Source organism: Pleurodeles waltl, chromosome 7 (genome assembly GCF_031143425.1).
Source record: "Pleurodeles waltl isolate 20211129_DDA chromosome 7, aPleWal1.hap1.20221129, whole genome shotgun sequence".
NCBI lineage: Eukaryota > Metazoa > Chordata > Amphibia > Caudata > Salamandridae > Pleurodeles > Pleurodeles waltl.
Window position 1 is genome coordinate 183,984,500 of NC_090446.1, and position 19,038 is coordinate 184,003,537.

The following is a 19,038-nucleotide window of genomic DNA, read 5'->3' on the forward strand; positions in this document are numbered from 1 at the left end:
TCTCTCATGAGTTTACTTAAATGACACCATTTTAATTGTCAGTTCACAGCCTTGTGGTCTAGGGAGTAGTGCTGCTTGGATGCCTTAGTCTTTTGCACAGAAACAGTACTACTCGTTGTAATGGTATTTATGTAGTGCTTACTACTCCTGACAAGGTGATGAAGTGCTTTTCAGCGAGTAGTACACTACTCTGGATCCCGAAGGTGGGTTAGTGGTGGATTACTAGAGAGAACTATACACTGTTCTTGCAGTGGAGGGAGTGGTAGACACGTGAGCCTGTTAGTTGGATGAATAGTATAAAGGATGGATAGAGGATGGAAGAGTTTAGAAAGGAATCCTCCTCAAGCATTCATTGGTTTTACTTAGATGTCATAGTAACACACTGTTGTATTTGCAACTTTTTTTTATTTACAAGGTATATACTTGGATACAAATAGGCATTCTTAAATATACAAAGAAAATATTGTCCCTTTATCAAAAGTGCTTAGGCTGCAATATTTTGCTGTGTGTGCCTTTTATGTTCATCGCTTATAATTCAATATAGTTACAAAGCTTAGTGTGCATGTTCAGCAAAGCGCTCTTTACCCACACGTTTTACACTTTTGTAAGACGTCAATTTTTTATAGGACTTCTTCATAGGACAGCTGAGACACACAAGGCCGAAATTTATGCATCAAGCCTTGCATGGGCGCCCACATGGCACCGCACCATTTTGTGCTCTACCCACAGGCCTTTTTTAATGGCAAAATATTAACGTAATGCTTTCTGATGGAAACACACCCAGACAAGACTTTAGTAAATTACTCCAAAGTCACCACAGTCATGGTCACTTCCCATAATACAAAGCAGGTCTGTTGGCTTTGCCAGGGCTTGCTTTGTTGCAAGTGCAGTTATAAGAAGAGGTCGCCTGGTATTGAGAAGAGGTTGTCTGGGATAAGGATAGGCAGAAAAACGCAAGTGACAGTGAGATGGATTCGCGGTTAGAAAAACAGATCCAGAGAGTGAACAGAAAAGGGACAGATGGACAATATATGGGCGACAGCGCTTTGACAGAATGGCGGAAGATAGTAGCTGGGACATATAAATCATAGATAAAGATATAGGATAGCACAAAGAAGCATGATAGATACGTAAATAATAGATAACTGGCAGGCAAAATGTAATAGACATGTGCATAATATTCAGACTGATGAATGTTAGATGATTGATAGACTAAAAAGATGCACAGTGATATGCAAGAAATAATTTGCAATGCCCTTTGGCGCTTCAAGCCATACACAAGATAAATGATCATTTCTAGCACAGATAAAAAGCCAGTCTGGATCTGCTGTGTGTGTGTTGTTCTATTAAGTCATGCCATAAATTAAAGTGCTTAACTTCTTCCTCAGCAAGTAGGTTGGCTTATCATACCCAATACCATGTGCTATGACGGAATAACACTGCAGCGTGGTGTCCGCAGCTAAGGTTTCTTCTTATCCCTGAAAAGAAGGCAATAAATGACGGAGGCAAGGAGTTGACAGGAAAAATTTTAATCCGTTTAAAACTTGATAGGCCTTGCAAAAAATAAATTAACAAATAAATAAATATCGAAAGGATATGAATCGACGTTCACTCTTAGGTTGAGGGACAAAGTGACAGTGTGAGACAAACATCAGTCTTCTACCCACTTGTTACACAATCCGTCCCCTGATTGATACCAAACCCGCACCTCAGGTCATACCCTTTCACCATCCTGCCTCGAAACCGCTGCAGCTCGATCCCTTCTCAAACTATCTTTAAAAGCTGACGATCCTTTCAATATCGGCCCAGTTTCCCTGCTGCCTTTTCCAGACAAATTCTGAGAAAAATCCTGTTACGCGGATTTTGTTAGAACTAACTACCTTCTTCACCTGCAAGAGGCCGGATTTCACACACGTCTTGTAATACAAGGTGCTATTGTTCTGTAGTGAACAAGATGCAAACAATTATGGAAGGTGGCAGTATCAGGTATAAATTTTGCTTGACCTGTCAGAAGGATGTGATACCGCCTTTGACACCATTGATCATCGCATCTTTCTGTAGTGATTGGTTGAGATGGAGAACAGTGGGAATGGTTTTGTCTTTTTTCTGTTTGATATGTTTCAATTCTTCCGGCTGGGTCCCTTTATATCTATTATCACACCAGCCCCATGGGGGTGGCATGGAACTTCATCCTCTCCCCACTATCATGCATCATTCCTCTGGCCTTCTTGTTGCATCAGCTACATGAGAATTTTGATTACTGTGTTCATGTTTACCGATGACAGCCCATTAATGTTCAACATAAGCGTGACTGAAAGCCTGAAGGCTTTAGCCTTCCATCTGGCATTACAGTTCACCTAATGGTGGACAAAGGTGACCTGTTTAGCCTACACCCACGAAAGTACAAGGTCTTCCTGACACAAAAACACATGAAACTGTGAGATTCGGCCTTCTCATACAGTGAGAGTGCCACATCCTGCATCAGCATTCCATCTGGCATTACAGTTCAGTTACTGATGGACAAAGGTGACCTGTTTAGCTTAAACCCATACAAGTCTAAGTTCTTCCTTACAAAGAAACACACAAAACTGTGAGATTCAGCATGCTCATTGAGTGAGAGTGCCCATCATATCTAAGCATTGAACAATCTAGGAATAAAGTTAGACTGAGACCCTCATTTCACATTCCAAATCTCTGTTGTCTCCAAATACTAATTTTAGGTTTGGCATTAGCCAAGAAACTCTTGATTTTAGTAAAAGGATAGTTATAGGATACTTGGAGCTACTTCAGCCACACCTTAAGTCTCAAACGAGTCCTGTTGATAAGTTCAGATAACATCTAGTGATTTACACCTCCCTAAGGGCCTGATTTAGGTTTTGGCGGACGGGGTTCTCTGTCACTGTTGTGATGAAGTAACTCGTCCGCTGAAATCTAAATCAGGCCCCACATCACAAAGGAGTCATGGTGCCACTCAGCTGAGGGCTGATGTCTTTATTTACCCTAACCACAGTCAGAGACGAGTCTCAGCAGTTAGATCTGGTATGCTCGTCTAATTGTCTCAACTCTTAAAAAAGGTAAGAGAAACTGTGCGCTTGATCTTTTCTCATCATACATATATCCTTCTTCAATCACATATGATAGTAAGTGCTCCAAGTGTGTTACTTATACACCCATCGAGGAATAGAGACAACTCATCAATATACTGGTTAGGAGTATTGAAGCTAAAATGCCTCCTGTTGTTTCAAGGAGAGCCCCCAGCGCTCAGCTCAGAAATGCTCCAGTGAGATTTCTGATGGCAGGAGACCCAGATAGTCAGTGGAGAGCACTACAGTGAATGACCACTTGCCATCACTATAGCAGAATTCCTGGTCCTCAGCTCAACTGTTTAGTTCTCCAGCAATGTACCCTATTGATGGCTGGCTGATGGTACCAATCTCTGTCTCCTTCCATGGCAATATACATACATGAAAATGGGTTAGTATGCATTACCTATAAAAGCATGTCCTACAAAAGAGGCCTAGAGGATATTTGGTTGTAAAGAAGCCATGAAGATGGTTTGTGGTGCTAAATCCCTGAAAAAAATCTGTTTTGCAGAAATAGAAGTTGACGGCAGGGTAAGATGGCACTGATAATTTGGGCAAAAACGATGGAGTGCTGCAGCATCTCATTATAGTGGGGGAGTTATTATTGGGGGAAAAGCTGGCTAGAGCTCCACAGCATCACTTTCTTTCCATCTGACACATTACAAAGAAGGACTGCGATAACAACACTGAATCACTCTGAGTTTGTACATAGGACATCACACAACGGGGGCAGGGGCAGTATTTACCAATCTGCAGCTCCAAACACCAAAGCCTCACAAAGCCAAGTGTTGGGCCAAGCACAAGTCCCAGAGAAGGTCACACCAAGTTTTTGACTGAAAATCTGAGCTCTCCGGTCACCATCAACAGTGCAGTTGGAAGAAGCCTTAGCAGTAGACAAGTAATGAATGTGAGGCAGGTGGCTAGGTTGAGGTCTTCAATCGCCAGGACCCCAGCAACAAAATACAAAAACTAATTCATAGGGCACCCAATACAATTTTATATCAGTCACTCCCTGCAGCACCACATGACATCACAGGTTGCTTTCACTTAAATGTTTTTAGTTGTGGGGAGAAAAAACTCACATTTAATGGTGGCAGAATCTGCATGGCATTTCCACCACCTGATCGGCATAGAAAAAAAGCAAGGAAAGTCCAAGTGAAGTTGGGTGGGATAGCAGGAAATATTGACAAGTTAAAATGTAAAATAATGCCCCTATTACATGGATGATATTGATCTGATACAAGATGGCAGATCTTAGTGGCAGAGAAAGTACAGCAATGGAGGACAAATGAATAAAGGACATATAGCTCTTCTGACTACTCTCCCGTTACCTGCTTCACATCACTTCTCTTGGGAAGAATTTTCTCTTAAATAGCCTCTATTGCTCTTCGCGTCTCTGTACATTGTATCCTTTGTGCTATTCCTCTTCTTCTTAGCCGTACCTCCAGCTTTTCCTTCCTCTTTTCCCTGACACTCCACTTTTTGCTTTGTGGCTTACTTCCCAACTGCTCTTGTGCCACAGTTTTTCTTTTATTTTGCCCATTAAGTCTTATCTCTTTTTCTCAGTTTCCTCCCCACTTATAAGCTTCCACCGCGCTCTTTTCACTTCTACACCTTGTCTATGTTGTTTAGATACTGATAATATTTGGCCTTCCCCCAATTCTCAGACATATGACCACTCTACTATTTCCTTGTCCTTTGTTGGTGTGTGTTCATTATTTCTCATCCTACTCTACAGTGCTTTGACCAGACATCATTTTCCTTCTTGAACATTGTGTTATCTATTTATGAATCCAGTTTTCATTCCTAGGACAGCCCACCTGCCCACATGTCCTTTCCTGTCTATGCTATTCATGATTCGACTTCCCCATCATCTCCTCATTATGGGCTTCAATCCTTTAAGGTGTGGTCTTTGAGATTGTCTTTTCAGACTTGAGCCCAGCACTGAAATCAAGACCAGGAAAACCCTGAAAATTCCAAAAGTGTGAAGGGACAATTTCAGCTGAAATTCTTTGTCACTTCTTGAGTTTGTGTCCACTTTGGGCAAAGTGAGTAACTTTATGTGGGCTAGGAATCTTCAGTGTCCTCCTGACTCCTATGCCCAGTGTACAGCATTGCCAGTGGCCGGAACCGAGGACCCCATGAGCTGAGGTATGAGAAGTCCTGATCTGAGCTGGTTGAGCAAGTATTGATGGAGCTCAAAGATTCAGCAGGTGAGGTGGAGCCCTCAAAGGCGTAGGTTTGGAAAGAGTCATAGGGCGGTACAGAGAGATCCTCATCAGCCTGACCTACCTTCTTGCTGATGTACTCCCTGAACATGGAAAAGTCAAGGTCAGGATTCTGGAACCATTGGGGCAGAGAGTGGAGTTCAGTAGCAACACTTCCATTCCCGCCTCCTTCCACACCAGACCCTCCCCCTCCATCACTTCCTTTGATCTCGCTGAAGTCATAGAGGCTCCGCAGGGCGGACATATCATAGGCCTCCGTGTCCTGCTCTCCTCCACCCTCGTCATTGTACTTGATGACGTTGTCCCTCATATCCTCATCATCCTCCAAGCTGAGGTTGCCTTTGTGGTGACGCTTAAGAGACAGGATCAATAGGATCAGCACTGTAGAGAAATATAGGACAAACAGGATAATTTAATACTGGACAGATCATGAGAAGAAGGAATAACTGCACACAACAGGAAGAATGACAGCCATAAGTGCATAGCAGACCAGCAGATCAGAGGAGAAAATAGGAAAAATGCAGAGAAAGAGAAAAGGAAGATGGAAAAAAATAAATAGGCTTTTATACTTTGTGCATCTGCATACATGGTTCATGCTGGAGTACTTTTTATGAATGTAAGTAGTTAAATCTGTGTAGCAAGGTAAAATCACACTTGAAAGAAACTGTGACTATTAGGAGAGTTATGCTTCTCCGTAAATTAATTGCTATGTGAAATCTATGAAGCAGCAGATCGCGTGTCATTTGTCACAATTCCTGGACTGAGGGAATAACCCTGAATTTGACGTTTGCACTGTAGTAATAAATGTATGAATGCATGTTTATTAGTATGATTTCTCTAAACTGCATGTGTTATTGGGCCACATGTATTCATTTATTTTCAGTGCCATGACAAGAAAATCTCTCTCTCTCTCTCGCTATATATATATATATATATATATATATATATATATATATATATATATATATATATATATATATATATATATATATAAATAAAAATATATATATATATATGTGCATATGTATCTCTCTCTCTCTCTATATATATATATATATATATGTGCATATGTATCTCTCTCTCTCTCTATATATATATATATATATATATACATATTTAAATCTGATTTTCAAACAATGTTATTTGGTGCAGGAGCAGCACTTGCAAGAAGATTTGGTTCTGTTTTTATCAGTGTACAAACTCCCAACGCGTCCAGTCCACCTTGGTCACGGGTTATCAAAACAGTCTATCTTCGTTGTTTATAGGATATAAACAGTGATGGTATTACATATATGTTGGTTTTACATTTATTTCAGTATAATTAATGTGAGAAAGCTTTTATTTGAAAGTGAAGCTTACAATGGGCATTGATTGGAATTCGAATAATTAGGACTGCCTACCTTTCATAAAATTATTTTGTTAAAACGATGGATAATGGTGAGGGCGAGCGGATTTATGTAATTCTGTGGCTGCAGTGATTACAGTATAATTATGGATTTACCAACATTTTCAAAGTTTGCCAAATCATTTCCAGAATTCACTACAATATTATTAGGCTCAAATTGATTTCAATAATACTATCAGCGAATGTGCTGCATAATTTACCATTTTGTTGTATTATTTAGAAAAGTTCGCCATACACTTTGGTCGTCCATGCTGCTTAACCTAGTAGCTCTTACAGTGGTAACTGTCTCCAGAGTGGCTTCGGGCTGTCATTAAGATGCTGAAACCCATATTTCACAGGAAACCATGACATATTTTCCATATTTCACTGTTTCCTATGATATATGGGATTTATACCATTGCTTTCGGTTAACCCAAATCTGGAGGGAGAGAGAGTGAGAGTGAGAGAGAGAGAGAGAGACTGTTAGAAAGAGAAAGAGCGCGAGCGTGTGTGTGTGTAGGGGTGTGTGTCCGCGCACACCTGGTTGTGTGATATCATGAAGTTTTAGGTACATACTACTAAATAAACAAAAAATGAAATTGTAAAAAAACTGTGCTTTGTTTGTTGACGATACACTCTGCCACTCAAAACACTTATGTCGTGCATTAACCCAGTAAACGTAACTTGTATTTATGCGGCAATGTTTAAGTCTGCTGCAATGCCACCGTTACATTTCCTGGAAGCGTGAGTATTGTTTTATCAGTATCTAGAAGGACTAAATTCAGGCTGTCTAAAATAGTGGATTTTACTCCTAGCTGTGTGTGTTCATTTTTTTCTACGATGCAACTCCCACTCTGTACAACTGTATCGCCGACTAGGACTCGGGGAACAGCTTGGCAGAGGGAAGACTGGGGGTTGGAGGGAGCAGATGGCGCTCAGGCTGGGAGCAGGAGACAGATGCTCCCCGCTTTCTGAAGCCCAGCCTGCAGTGCACTGAGCTGTGATCACCACATTTGTGGGCAATTAGGAAGCGACATGTTTGAGGTGACTCCCAAAATGCAACAGAAGTGATGTGCCACAGTGGAAATAAGAGTTCACGATGTGGACTCCAAATTAAAGGGGGTAGGGGGTTCTGGATGGGACGTCACTGCCAGAGCTGTCGACTATGGAGCTGGGGGACCAGTGTAGTATGTAGTATCTGTTTTAGTATGTGTTTCTTTATGCTGTGCCTTTAATAGTTTGTTGTCACCATGTTCCAAATGTGTCATAAGATTCCATGGAATCTTATGACAGGCAGTTGGTCGTCAAGTGCTGGAAGGGATGGGAGACTTACTGTCAGCTGGTGCTTCATGTCGTGGGTTCATCTACTCTGAGAAATAAAAGACACAAACAGTCTTTTACCTTTTTTACTGTCTTGTGACTCACTGTGATCATCGCTACAACCAGGTTCGAGTCCCGGCCTTGGTTCAACATGATTTTGGGAAAATCACTTAATCTCCTCTTTGCCTACCGAAAAATGAATGGGTCCTTGTGTAATGTAACTGGTGCTCACATAAAGTGCTCCAATACCTTCACGTTGTGTTTGCGCTATATAAAAACTGCGGCAAAAAAAGGGTGAAGTGGAGACACAGAAGAAAAAAATCGAGCTCATAAGAAATGGTGGGAAATAATGGAAAGGATCACAAAGTAAGGAAAACAAGCAAATAAAACCAATGACAAAATGAGATAATGGGTGGTAGGAGAGTGTGAAAGGTTAAAGGGTGGGAGAGGAAAGGATAGCAATTACAAAATAGGAGAGAGAGGTGAAAGTGTAAGGAAAAGAGGGGAGGTGGTGGAGGAAGAAAGAATGATAAAGGAGTGCATGTGGGAAAGAGACGAAAAAACGGAACCGATTGGTTTTGTTAGTGCCTTTTGAAGACGCTGTGCAGAATGGCCAAAAGAAATAAGCAAAAAAAAAAGTTGTGAGGACGCATCCACAGCGGCTGCGCCATTTTGCAGGTGAGCACATGCATGATGACGTGTGCGCTTGCTTGCTTCACTAGTCATGCTTTCCTGCAAAATTAAGCAGGTACCCTTTTTTTAATTTACCGATCCGAGGGAGTGTAGGCTCACAGAGTGGGAGTGTGTGAGAGAAAGAAGGGGTAGACGGAGTGTAAGAGCAACCGAGAAAAAAGAAAACAGGAAGAAGAAAGGTAGGGAAACAGTTTTAGGTGGAAAAGAATGAGCGAGAGAGAGAAAGAGGGAAAGAATGGAGGAGAGGGGAAAGACTGAGAGAGAGAGAAAGACAAAGAGTGGGAGAAAGAGAGGAAGACTAAGAGCAAGACAGGAAGAGAATGAGTGAGGAAGAAAAAAAGGGGAGAAAGAGAAAGTGAGTGGGGGAAAGGAGCAGAGAGTAAGAGAGGGAGAAAAAGAGAAAGTAGGAGAGAGAATTAAGCTACAGAAATAACCAAAACGGGGAGACTGGATTGTGAAAGCTACATCTGCTGGAATGAGACAGAGAGAGAGAATAGGTGGAGATTTCATAAAAGTAAAGTAAATATGGGTCTAGTGAAAACAGAGAGGCAGATGCCAGATAAAAAAGGAATGAGAGAGGTTCTAGAGAACGGAACGAAGAAACAAACCTGAAAGGAGCAGAGAAAGAAAACTTGAATAAGAGCTTGAACAAGAAATATGTGATGGGATAGAAAAAGAAAGAATGAAGGAATAGTCTAGAGGAAGGCAAAACCTGTAGCCTTTTTAAAATGGTATAGACTAAACAGCCTTTGAAGGTATGGGACAGCCATGGGCTGGACAAAGAAGGCTGAAATACAAAAGTGTGAAAGACAAGAGAAGGAATCGGACAAGAGCATTAAGGTATGGAGTAGGTTGCAACTAAAGCAAAAAGAGTATTTGGAGAAGGGGATGGAAAAAGACTCGGTGAAAGATGATGTGATTACAGGAAAGGGGATGACTTGACGAGTGCTTAAATAAAGATTGAATGAAATAGAGAGATGTGAGAAAAAAGGAATTAAAAGGGAAGAATGCCAAGGAAGTAGGAAGTAGAGAGCCTTGTCATCAAAGAGGATAGTGCAAGGAAGTGGCAGGATGTGACAGAAGAGATATAACACTGATAAAGGTTTCTGAGATAGAAAAATGGCCTTCACATAGACGAAGAAACAGAGGAGAAGAAATAAGAATGGATAGAGGCTAAGAAAGACCAACTAAAACAAATGACAACTGAAACAGAAACAAATGGGGAAAGAAACAATAAGAAAACAAACGGTACAGAGAAAGAAAATGATCAAGGTAGTAATAATGAACAACATTTATATACAAGATAAGGCAAAAGAGAATTAAGAAAGCTAAACAAGAGATAGCAATACAGAATGGTGGAGGATGAGGCCGAGAATTAACTGAAGGGAGCTAAGGTGTAAAAATGCAGAGTGATTAAGACAGATAAAATAAAGAGGTAACAGTAGAAGGGAAAGAACACATGGGCTGAGAAAGTAAGGGCAATGGGGGAAAATAAGGGAAAAATAACACCTGGGAGGAGGATGCATGAGCATTGGAGAAGAATAAGGGAGAAATGACTTGTTGGAGGAAATATGGGTACTGGAAAACATAAACAATATATGGAAAGAGGAACAATAGTTACAAAGAGAGTAAGATGCAGAACACATGAACAGAGGAAACAAGAGCGCTGGAAGAGATTAAAAGAAAAGGACATGTGCTAAGAATAAACAAGAACACTGGAAGAGAATAAGGAGGGAAAATATGGGAAGTGGAAACTGGCCAACTGGAAGAAAGAAAGAATATATAGGAAGAATAACAATAGCTTTGGAAGGGAATAAGAGATACAACACGTGGGGATTGGAAGCAGGATACTAGGACAGAACAAGAGCAAGAATACATGGGAAGAGGCAGTAAGAGCACCGCAAGAGCAACAAGAGCACTGCAAGAGAACACGAAAGAGAGAACACATGGAAAGATTAACAAACACTGGAAAAATACAAATGGGAAAGGGAAATAAGAACACTGTAAGAGAATAAGAGCGAGAAAATGCATGGGAAGAGGCAAGAGTGATGGAAGAGGAAAAGAGATAGAGAAACATCAAAAGAGGAAGCCAGCACAGTGGGAAAGAATGATACATAAGCAGGTCAAGAGGAAACAAGGAGCTCTTGGAGAGAATAAGAGAATACACATAGAGGTGATAACAGTCCAACCAATGAGAACAAGTGGCAGCTAGTGTGGGAGGAGAGAGAGAGAGAACCAGCACAGGACAGGAAGACAAGGGAGAGCACGTGGAAGGCCAAAGAGGTGGTAACAGTGGACCTGAAAAAGGTTGAAAGACCAACTACAGAGAAAGGAGGTAGGAGAGTACAAGGAGAAAGAATGCACTGAGGCACAGCAGGGGAGCTAAAGCAAGCAGTGTAAAAAAGACAGCATGGAGTGAGTATCAAGGACAAAAATTGCAAAGCTCTATAAACTGACGTTAAATTGATAAAGCTGAACAGAATTAATAAAACCATATAAAATAGGTCAGAAGGAGAAAATTAGGAAATCCTGCTGGCTACGTAAGAACACCGTCTCAGCATCTTTTCCTGTCTTCACAAAATTCCTGTCCCAGATTCTATAAATCATGCCCCTCTGCTCCACAATACTCTTCGATAATTTCATATTCCCCTCTTCCAAATACTGCAAGCCACTCAATTCGGGAATCAATGCACAACCTTGTTCACCCCTACAAATCGGTTCTATGACTACAGGATACATTCTCAACACTCCAAAATAAAAAAAAAACCAAAATCTTAACATAATCTCCGAGGGCATCTTAGAACAGACTGACCCTATCCCATTCCAAGGTACTCACACATGCTCTTCCCATTCCAAAACATTTTCCAGCATCACACAATAATTGTCACACATTCTAAATGCCATGAGTCCCCTTCCTCTGTTCCAAGCTCCCCATTTCTTTTGTCTGAGATTCTCTTCGAGGCCCCGGAGTCCTTACCGATGAGGATGAGAACACAGACCAAGAGCGCGATGAGTGCGCCAGGGCTGAGAGCCGCAGACATGGCATAGGCTGTAGTGTTGCAGGACTGGATAGCACCTGTGCTGTCACACTCACAGACTCGGATAGTCAATGTCCCTGTGCTGCTGAGGGCTGGTGTCCCACCGTCTCTCACCAAGATGGGGAGGATGTACAAGTCCTGCTCCCTGCGGTTGAAGGCCACTCTTTGAGTGTGAACGGAGGCCGTGGTATCTGGAGAAACAGAATGAACAAGGTTCCATGTGTAAGTCAATGTTAAAAGTGCACTGTGGTACTTGAAATGCCCTAAGTTTCACTGGGTGTCAGCCAAATCAAATCCATAATAACAGTGTGGCAGAGTTCAAGTCAATACAGCAGGTTTGCCACTGCTGGGATCTTGGATTCGAAAAGCCCAATGAGGCCTACAAACTGAAAAGCTAGAAACCCTTTGGAGGAAATCTATAGCAAAGTGGCCAAAATACAGGTGCACACCTCATTCAAAGCTGGTGGAAAAATATTGCCATCAGGCTTAAAAAATATTGGTATATAAGGGACTGGATTAGAGAATTACATAAGGTTTATGTCAGAATATTGCGGATAAAAATATTCGCCTGCCAATCATTGATCGCTTACTAACATGATGGTAAGTAAATACTGAGAAATATAGATTTACTATTATTAACTCCACATGCTATGTACCTTGGAATATATATTGCTAGAAATTGGGTCTCTAGTTGGCAGAGGTACACACCCTTGTTCAAGTAGGGACCACAATCCTAATCAGGGTAAGACACAACACAACCCAAATTATCCTGTGCTCACCCTCTGGTAGCTTGGCACAGAGTAGGGAGGCTTAACTTAGAAGGCAATCTGTAAAGTAATCATGCAATAACTCATACAGTAACACATTGAACACACCACAAAAAGTACCCCACCAGTACGACACCAGTGTCGAAAAATAGATAGGATTTATCTGAACAAAATAAGATAAAAATGACAAAAATCCAATATGCACAAGTTGAGATATCATTTTTTAAAGGTTTAAATTAGTCTCAATCCTTAAGAATCAGTGGTTATATCCTTGTAACATAGTACCTAGGGTGTGTTAAAACTAACGATGCACAGGGGCCACAGAGGAGGAAAAATAAGGTGCTGTGTCAGATTTTCTGGCATGGCAGAGACGATGCGTTGTTTCTTTCCACGCTGCAAGGCGATGCGTCAATTTCCGTAAGCGCAGCCTTAGTTCTTGACTGCGATGCGGGGATATTTTGATGCTCAGGAACAACACATTAAAAATACTTGACATGCTGGTAAGAAGGAGCAGGTGCTGCATCAATCCAGTAGGAGATGCAGCAAATCTTTACCCACGAGGCAGGGGCTGCATCAATTTCTGCAGACATTGCATCGATTTATCAACACATTGGGATTTTCTTCCCTGGGGTGAAGTTTTTGTGGCCCTGAGATTTCAGAACAGTGGGAAAGCTCAATCCAACACCCTGGAGAGCACTTCCCTGGGGTGAAGTTTTTGTAGCCCTGAGACTTCAAAACAGTGGGAAAGCTCAATCCAACCCCCTGGAGAGCACTTGTGGTGAACCTAGAGTCCTTCCAGCAGAGTCAGAGGCCAGCAGGCAGTAGGGCAACAGTCCTTCTCAACAAAGCAGTCCAGATGAGTCCTTTGGGCAACCAGGTAGTCTCTCTGACAGAGTCCAGGAGTAGATCCAGATGTGTCTGATTTGGTGGGGGTCACAGACCCAGTATATATACCCCAAAATGCCTTTGAAATGGGGGAAACTTCAAAGAGTGGTTTTGAAGTGTGCTAGTTCCCCTTTCAGCCCAGTCCTCTCTGCCAGGACCCATGTGGGGGGTTATCAGTCCTTTATGTGAGGGCAGGCCACTGGCCTTTGAAGTGTAAGATAGGGTAAGAGAGTGCCCCTCCATCCTTCCTGCCCAGGGAGACCCATTCAGTATGCGGATGAATGCAGATGTGACTGAGTGTCCTATGTTTATGGATGTCTGGTTGGAATTCACAAGGAGAGCTGTCTACCAGTACATACCAGACGTGGATTGGAGACAGGCTGTAAGACACAGATGTCAGTAAGTGCAGAGAAATACCCACTTTCTAAAAGTGGCATTTCTAAAATAAGTAAGCAGGATTTTCTATTATTATTCCAGCCATACTAAACATGACAAGGCTACTCCTTTCAGATCAGAATCTAACACTTAAAAATATATAAGGGCAGTTCTAATGCTGGCCTATGAGAAGAGTAGACTCATAGTAGTGGAAAATTAATTTGTGAGTTTTTCACTACCAGGACATGTAAAACACATAAGTTAATGTCAATTAATGTGACTTATATGTAGAAAAAGGGGAGTTTAAGGCTTGGCAAGTAGTTTTAAATGCCCAGTCGAAGAGGCAATGTAACTGCACACACAGGCCTAGCAATGGCACACCTGAGACATGGTTAGGGGGTTACTTAGGTGGGTGGCACAATCAGTGCTGCAGGTCCACTAGTAGCATTTACTTTACAGGCCCTCAGCACATCCAGTCCAATTTACAAGGGACTTATAGATACATTAAATATGCCAATTGGGTATGAGCCAATGTTGCTATGTTTTACAGAGAGAGCACATGCACTTTAGCACTGGCTAGCAGTGGTAATTTGCCCAGAGTCCTAGAGCCACAAAAATTAGGTTAGAAAAAGAGGAGGAGGAAGGCAAAAAAATTGGGGTGACCCTTCAGAGACAACCATTTTCCAACACATCCCCCTTGCAGCCTAAAGCCATGGTAGACTAATCAATACTTTGACGGACTTATCTGCTTCAGTCGATAGAACATGGGCAATCTCCCACTTGTGCATGGGCACTTGCCAGTTCTATGCCTTTCTGAACTCAGTTGGGCTCCTCTGTCTATTCTTTCTGGGGCCACTGAACTGACCCATGGGGAACCCTTCTCCTCATTTGTGGACCCCATCTGTGAAGCTCCTAACCTTAATTCTCTCACAGATGCATCCCAGTTGGCAGACAGTACTACCCTGGCCAACAAAGTGATGTGGCCCATTCCACTCCTTGGGTCTGACTTTTGTCTCCAACTCAGGAAAACTCAGTCCACAAGAACAGCAACAAACAGAAGCCACTGACAGCAGTCAATGTCAAGACCCAGGCCCTAGGCCATCCACTACTAAGTGGAGGCCCTAAGCGGGGCCATTGGGTAACCTTCTCCTCCAGCCTTAGGACTGGCAGGGAGTTCCCTATGAGCTCCTGAGGTGTCCATGACCTCTGAGGCATCTCAGAGTGGTGGAGCAGTAGCCCCAGGGGATTTGCACCATACTTCAGCTCCACTTTCCACCAGTTCAGGGGTGGTATCCTGACACTGGTCAATCAACCCAGGCATTGTACCCTGAGCCTGAACAGGAGACAGGGGTGAGTCCTCCTTCAACTTGTCCCTACATCTGGGCTTTCGTACCCTACGGAGTTTTACCTCCAGACAAATGAACCGTCAGGGCGCCCATAGGGGCCACCCCTCCCAGTTCTCCTGCCACGATGGCTAACTCATTCCCCAGAATGCAGTCTATGGTCATCTGGGGGACTAACTATGACCCTCCTTGGGGTCACCTCCCCACCCCACTCCAGGTATACCAGGAACATAGGGCAGAAAAAATCCTCCCCCATGGGCTAGAGACACCCTACATACCTGTCCGGTGTACTGCTCTGGGGAAACTAGTCTCTCAACCATCATGGTATGACCAGCCCTGGTGTCCCTCAGATCAGTGACTGGGACCCCATTCACTCCCACCTGGTGTAAGTGATGACTCCCTCCCTCAGGGATCACCAGCTCACCCTCTGAGTCTATCTGCCAACTGAGGGAGATTATGGAATGGTCTAGGACCTGCGGCTGGGGACTACTTCCCCCTAAGGCCACATTGGCCACCCCTGTAGAGGTCCAACAGTGGGTGGTTACTTCGGAGAGACAGAGTCCCCATGTCTGTGTCCTAGCTGGGAGCACTCAAAGCAGTGGGTTTGGAAATGGGGTGCCCTGGGCCACACCCCCAAGAACCAACACCTTGTTTCTCAGATGGGTCATGGGGCCCCGTTCCTCCCCCTTTCTCTGGACTAGTCTGGGTCATCTTTAACATCTCCCTCACTCTGCTGGGGGAACCTGAACCACCCTTCTTGGGGTCACTCCCAGGGACCTTCTTGGACACTCTGGTGCTAGCCCATAGGTCTGCCTCCTCCGTAAAACTTCCAAGGTTCAGTCAGCCTACTATCAACTAGGTGCTGGTGCAACTCTGTAAAGCAGATACTAAGCAGGTGCTCTCTCATGATTAAATTGTATAACCCAAAATAATCATTAACTTTGATGCCCTGCACCCAGTTATTGAGTGCCCTACTGGAGTAATTAATAAAGTCTATCCAGGATTGGTTGGGGAGCTTGTGACTGTCCCTGAATCTTTGGCGACACTTCTCAGGGGTCAGTCCAAATTTGGCAATCAAAATGGCTTTCATGGGAGTGTACTTGTTCTGGCCTCAACCTCTAATGTCAGAAGTGTCCCCCGCCAAGTGTAGGCATGTGTTTCCAGAGACCCACACCCCCAGTGCTCTTCATGAACCCCATGTGCCCTCAGTGAAACTTCGTAACCAATGTCATCTCGCACTACATAACTAGGCACCAAATCCTTGGGTATACGAACCTTGTTGTCTCCAACAGATCCTGCATTGATGCTGCCACCATCACTGCTGGACTGCCAAAAGTAATTTATTTTCTGTCATGAGTCTCTCAGCCTTCCTCTCCTTTGTCTCCATTTTTAAGGCTTGCCAACTGCAGCCTGAATTCTCTCTCTTCTCTCATTTCCTCTGTAGTCAGGCCATGACTTGAGACACTGCTCCCTGGTTTTGCAGGGGGCACAAAACCAGAGGTGTCACACCCCACTTCTGTTGGCAGCCTCTCGGAAGAGCCATTCTCTTCCTCCCAAAACTCATCTATGCACCCCAGGTGGGCCAGGTCCCAGGGGCATAGCTAATATAATGTGGGGGCCACCCAGCCCCCAGGGACCACCACCTCCCTGGGGTTTTCTTGATTTGTAAAGGGGCACCTGGGTCCCCCTCACAGTCCCAGGGATCACCACCTCCTTTGCTTGACTTGGGCCTTGGGCTTGACTTCAATTCTATGCGAGAGCCGCGTGCCCATTTCCCCCCTCCACAGCCCCAGGGACCACCACCTCCCCTGGGAAAACACAAAAAATGGAAAGGGTGTCTGTTTCGGATCCCAGGCTCCCCAGGGACCACCACCTCCCCACTGCTATTTTTGTGGGAGGTGGGGGGCCTGGGAGCCCCGCTCAAGGAGCCAGTGATGGACCTGGGGACCGCCACCCCCCCAGGGACTGCTCCTGCTATGACCCAGGGTGCCCACCCCAGATACAGTTTTTTGCTGTTGATTGGTGGCAGCTTTAACAGCCGCTGCCAAGTCACACCAAACACTGTGCTCCAATGAAGGGATAGCTGCCAACAGCTCTCCCTTCATTGGAGCAGAGGTTTCCTCTGTCTGCATCCCTGCAGAGAGACAAGCAGGTACACAGAGGAAACTGCTGTCACAGAGAGGGAGCTACTTTAGCAGCTTCTTCTCTGTGACAGCAATGCTGGCTCCCACAGGAGGCGGGGAGCGAGCTGGGACCTTGGGGGCCTTCAGGCGAGTTATAGGTTATCTTAGAGCACGAGTTATAGTTGCTTGAGATAACTATAACTATAAGTATAACTAAATAACTGGTGAATTTCTATGGTTTCGTATGTTTAAAACGTGAGCCTAACTATAAAGATCCTGTAACCTTTGTTTTTTAAGTGAAATATATATATATATGCATATTTGTCAAACTTCATATATGTTGAGTTAAATATTGTAAACCGAAATTAGCTGCGTAAACTTATACTTACCTTTAAGATATCCTGGAAGTACATATTTTGGAAACACTTTTCTTAAACCTACCTACAAGAGTTTCTGGTAGTTGATATTTTGGCTGCAATTTTTAGAGGTCGATATTTAAATCTGGATATTCTAGTAGTAAGAGATTACATGATTACTCCTTTACATCATTAGATGCTGTGCCAGGGACAATGCATGGTATCCCCCACCCTTGAAACCCAGTGACACACTGTAAGCCAAATCTTGCTTTACTGCAATTAAACTACTCTGATCTTTTGTGTGAATGAAGTTCTTCATGAGATACATTTTTCATAAGTCTCAATACTTTAACATAAGCATGTCATTTTTGAGTACTACCAGAGAGCATACCACCATTCCCAGGAGACGATGGGCCAGATACTGGCCAAGTTGCAGGAAACCCAGCGGCTGCAGGAGGGACAGTACTTGGGGATCAGGGATGACTTAACTAACATCTACACCATCCTGGTCACCATTGCAGGGGTGCTGGCTGGCACGGCCAAGACCATGAGGGAGGCAGTGGCACAACAACAGGCACCTGACACAAGCCAAACCGATGAACAGCCTTCCACCTATGCTGGAGCTAGTGGACAGGAGGCCCCGCCACAGGACCAACAGGCCACCAGCACCCCACCCCCTGCAGAAGGAGAACCTCCCTGCAAACGGTCCCTGCGATCCAGGCAGAAGCCAGAGAACATTGCCAAGACCCCCGCCAGGAAATAAGACTATCTTGATTGTCACCCTTCTGTCCCACTCTGTCACCCTGTCCACCTTGAACTGCCACTGCTACACTTCCTATGCCCCCTTGGACAATGCACCTGTGATTCCAAGAGACTGGACTCTACCATGGACATTCCTCCACCATCACCCCAGCCCATTGCACATCCCCCTCTACTTATGAGCACTTAAATAAACACCCTTGGAACAAATACTAATCTGGAGTCTGTCAAATGATTCACAAATGTATTAGTACAACATTATCAAAGCATTGCAACTCAAATGTACAGTGAAATATACTTTGGAATGACCTTTGGTGGGCAGCAGTACACATAACAGGAGCCAGAGTGGGGCACAGAGATCTGAAAATAGAGATGTCAAAGGGTACAGTCAGTGGCCATACACATAGGGAAATCAGGCTGCCATGTACAATGTCCAACAGAAAACTGAAATGTAAAGTGAACCTACAGTGTCTTATTTGTGTGTCACTGGAAGTACTGCTGAATAATATTGATTCTGTTGTCAACATCTTCGTCCTCTGCCTCCTCTTCCTCACTGTCCACAGGCTCCACCGCTGCCACAAGACCATCTCCAGGCACATCCTCCAGCAGAAAAGGCACCTGACGTCTCAAGGCCAGGTTGTGTAACATGCAGCATGCAACGATGATCTGGCTCACCTTCTTGGG

The 19,038-nt window shown here is 43.8% G+C and overlaps 1 protein-coding gene across 2 annotated transcripts in view; it reads right to left on the reverse strand.

Annotated features, from left to right (window-relative positions):
- Positions 1-1,515: 1,515 nt before the first annotated feature.
- CDH22 (cadherin 22) overlaps positions 1,516-19,038 on the reverse strand; it is a 1,297,615-nt gene continuing 1,280,092 nt past the window's right edge. For both annotated transcript variants that reach the window (XM_069243533.1, XM_069243534.1), the window contains 2 exons: positions 11,686-11,937; positions 1,516-5,692 (listed from right to left, as the gene is read on the reverse strand). In XM_069243533.1, the coding sequence (XP_069099634.1) occupies positions 5,151-5,692; positions 11,686-11,937 (794 nt within the window). In that variant the 3' untranslated portion in view covers positions 1,516-5,150. The remainder of the gene's footprint in view (positions 5,693-11,685; positions 11,938-19,038) is intronic.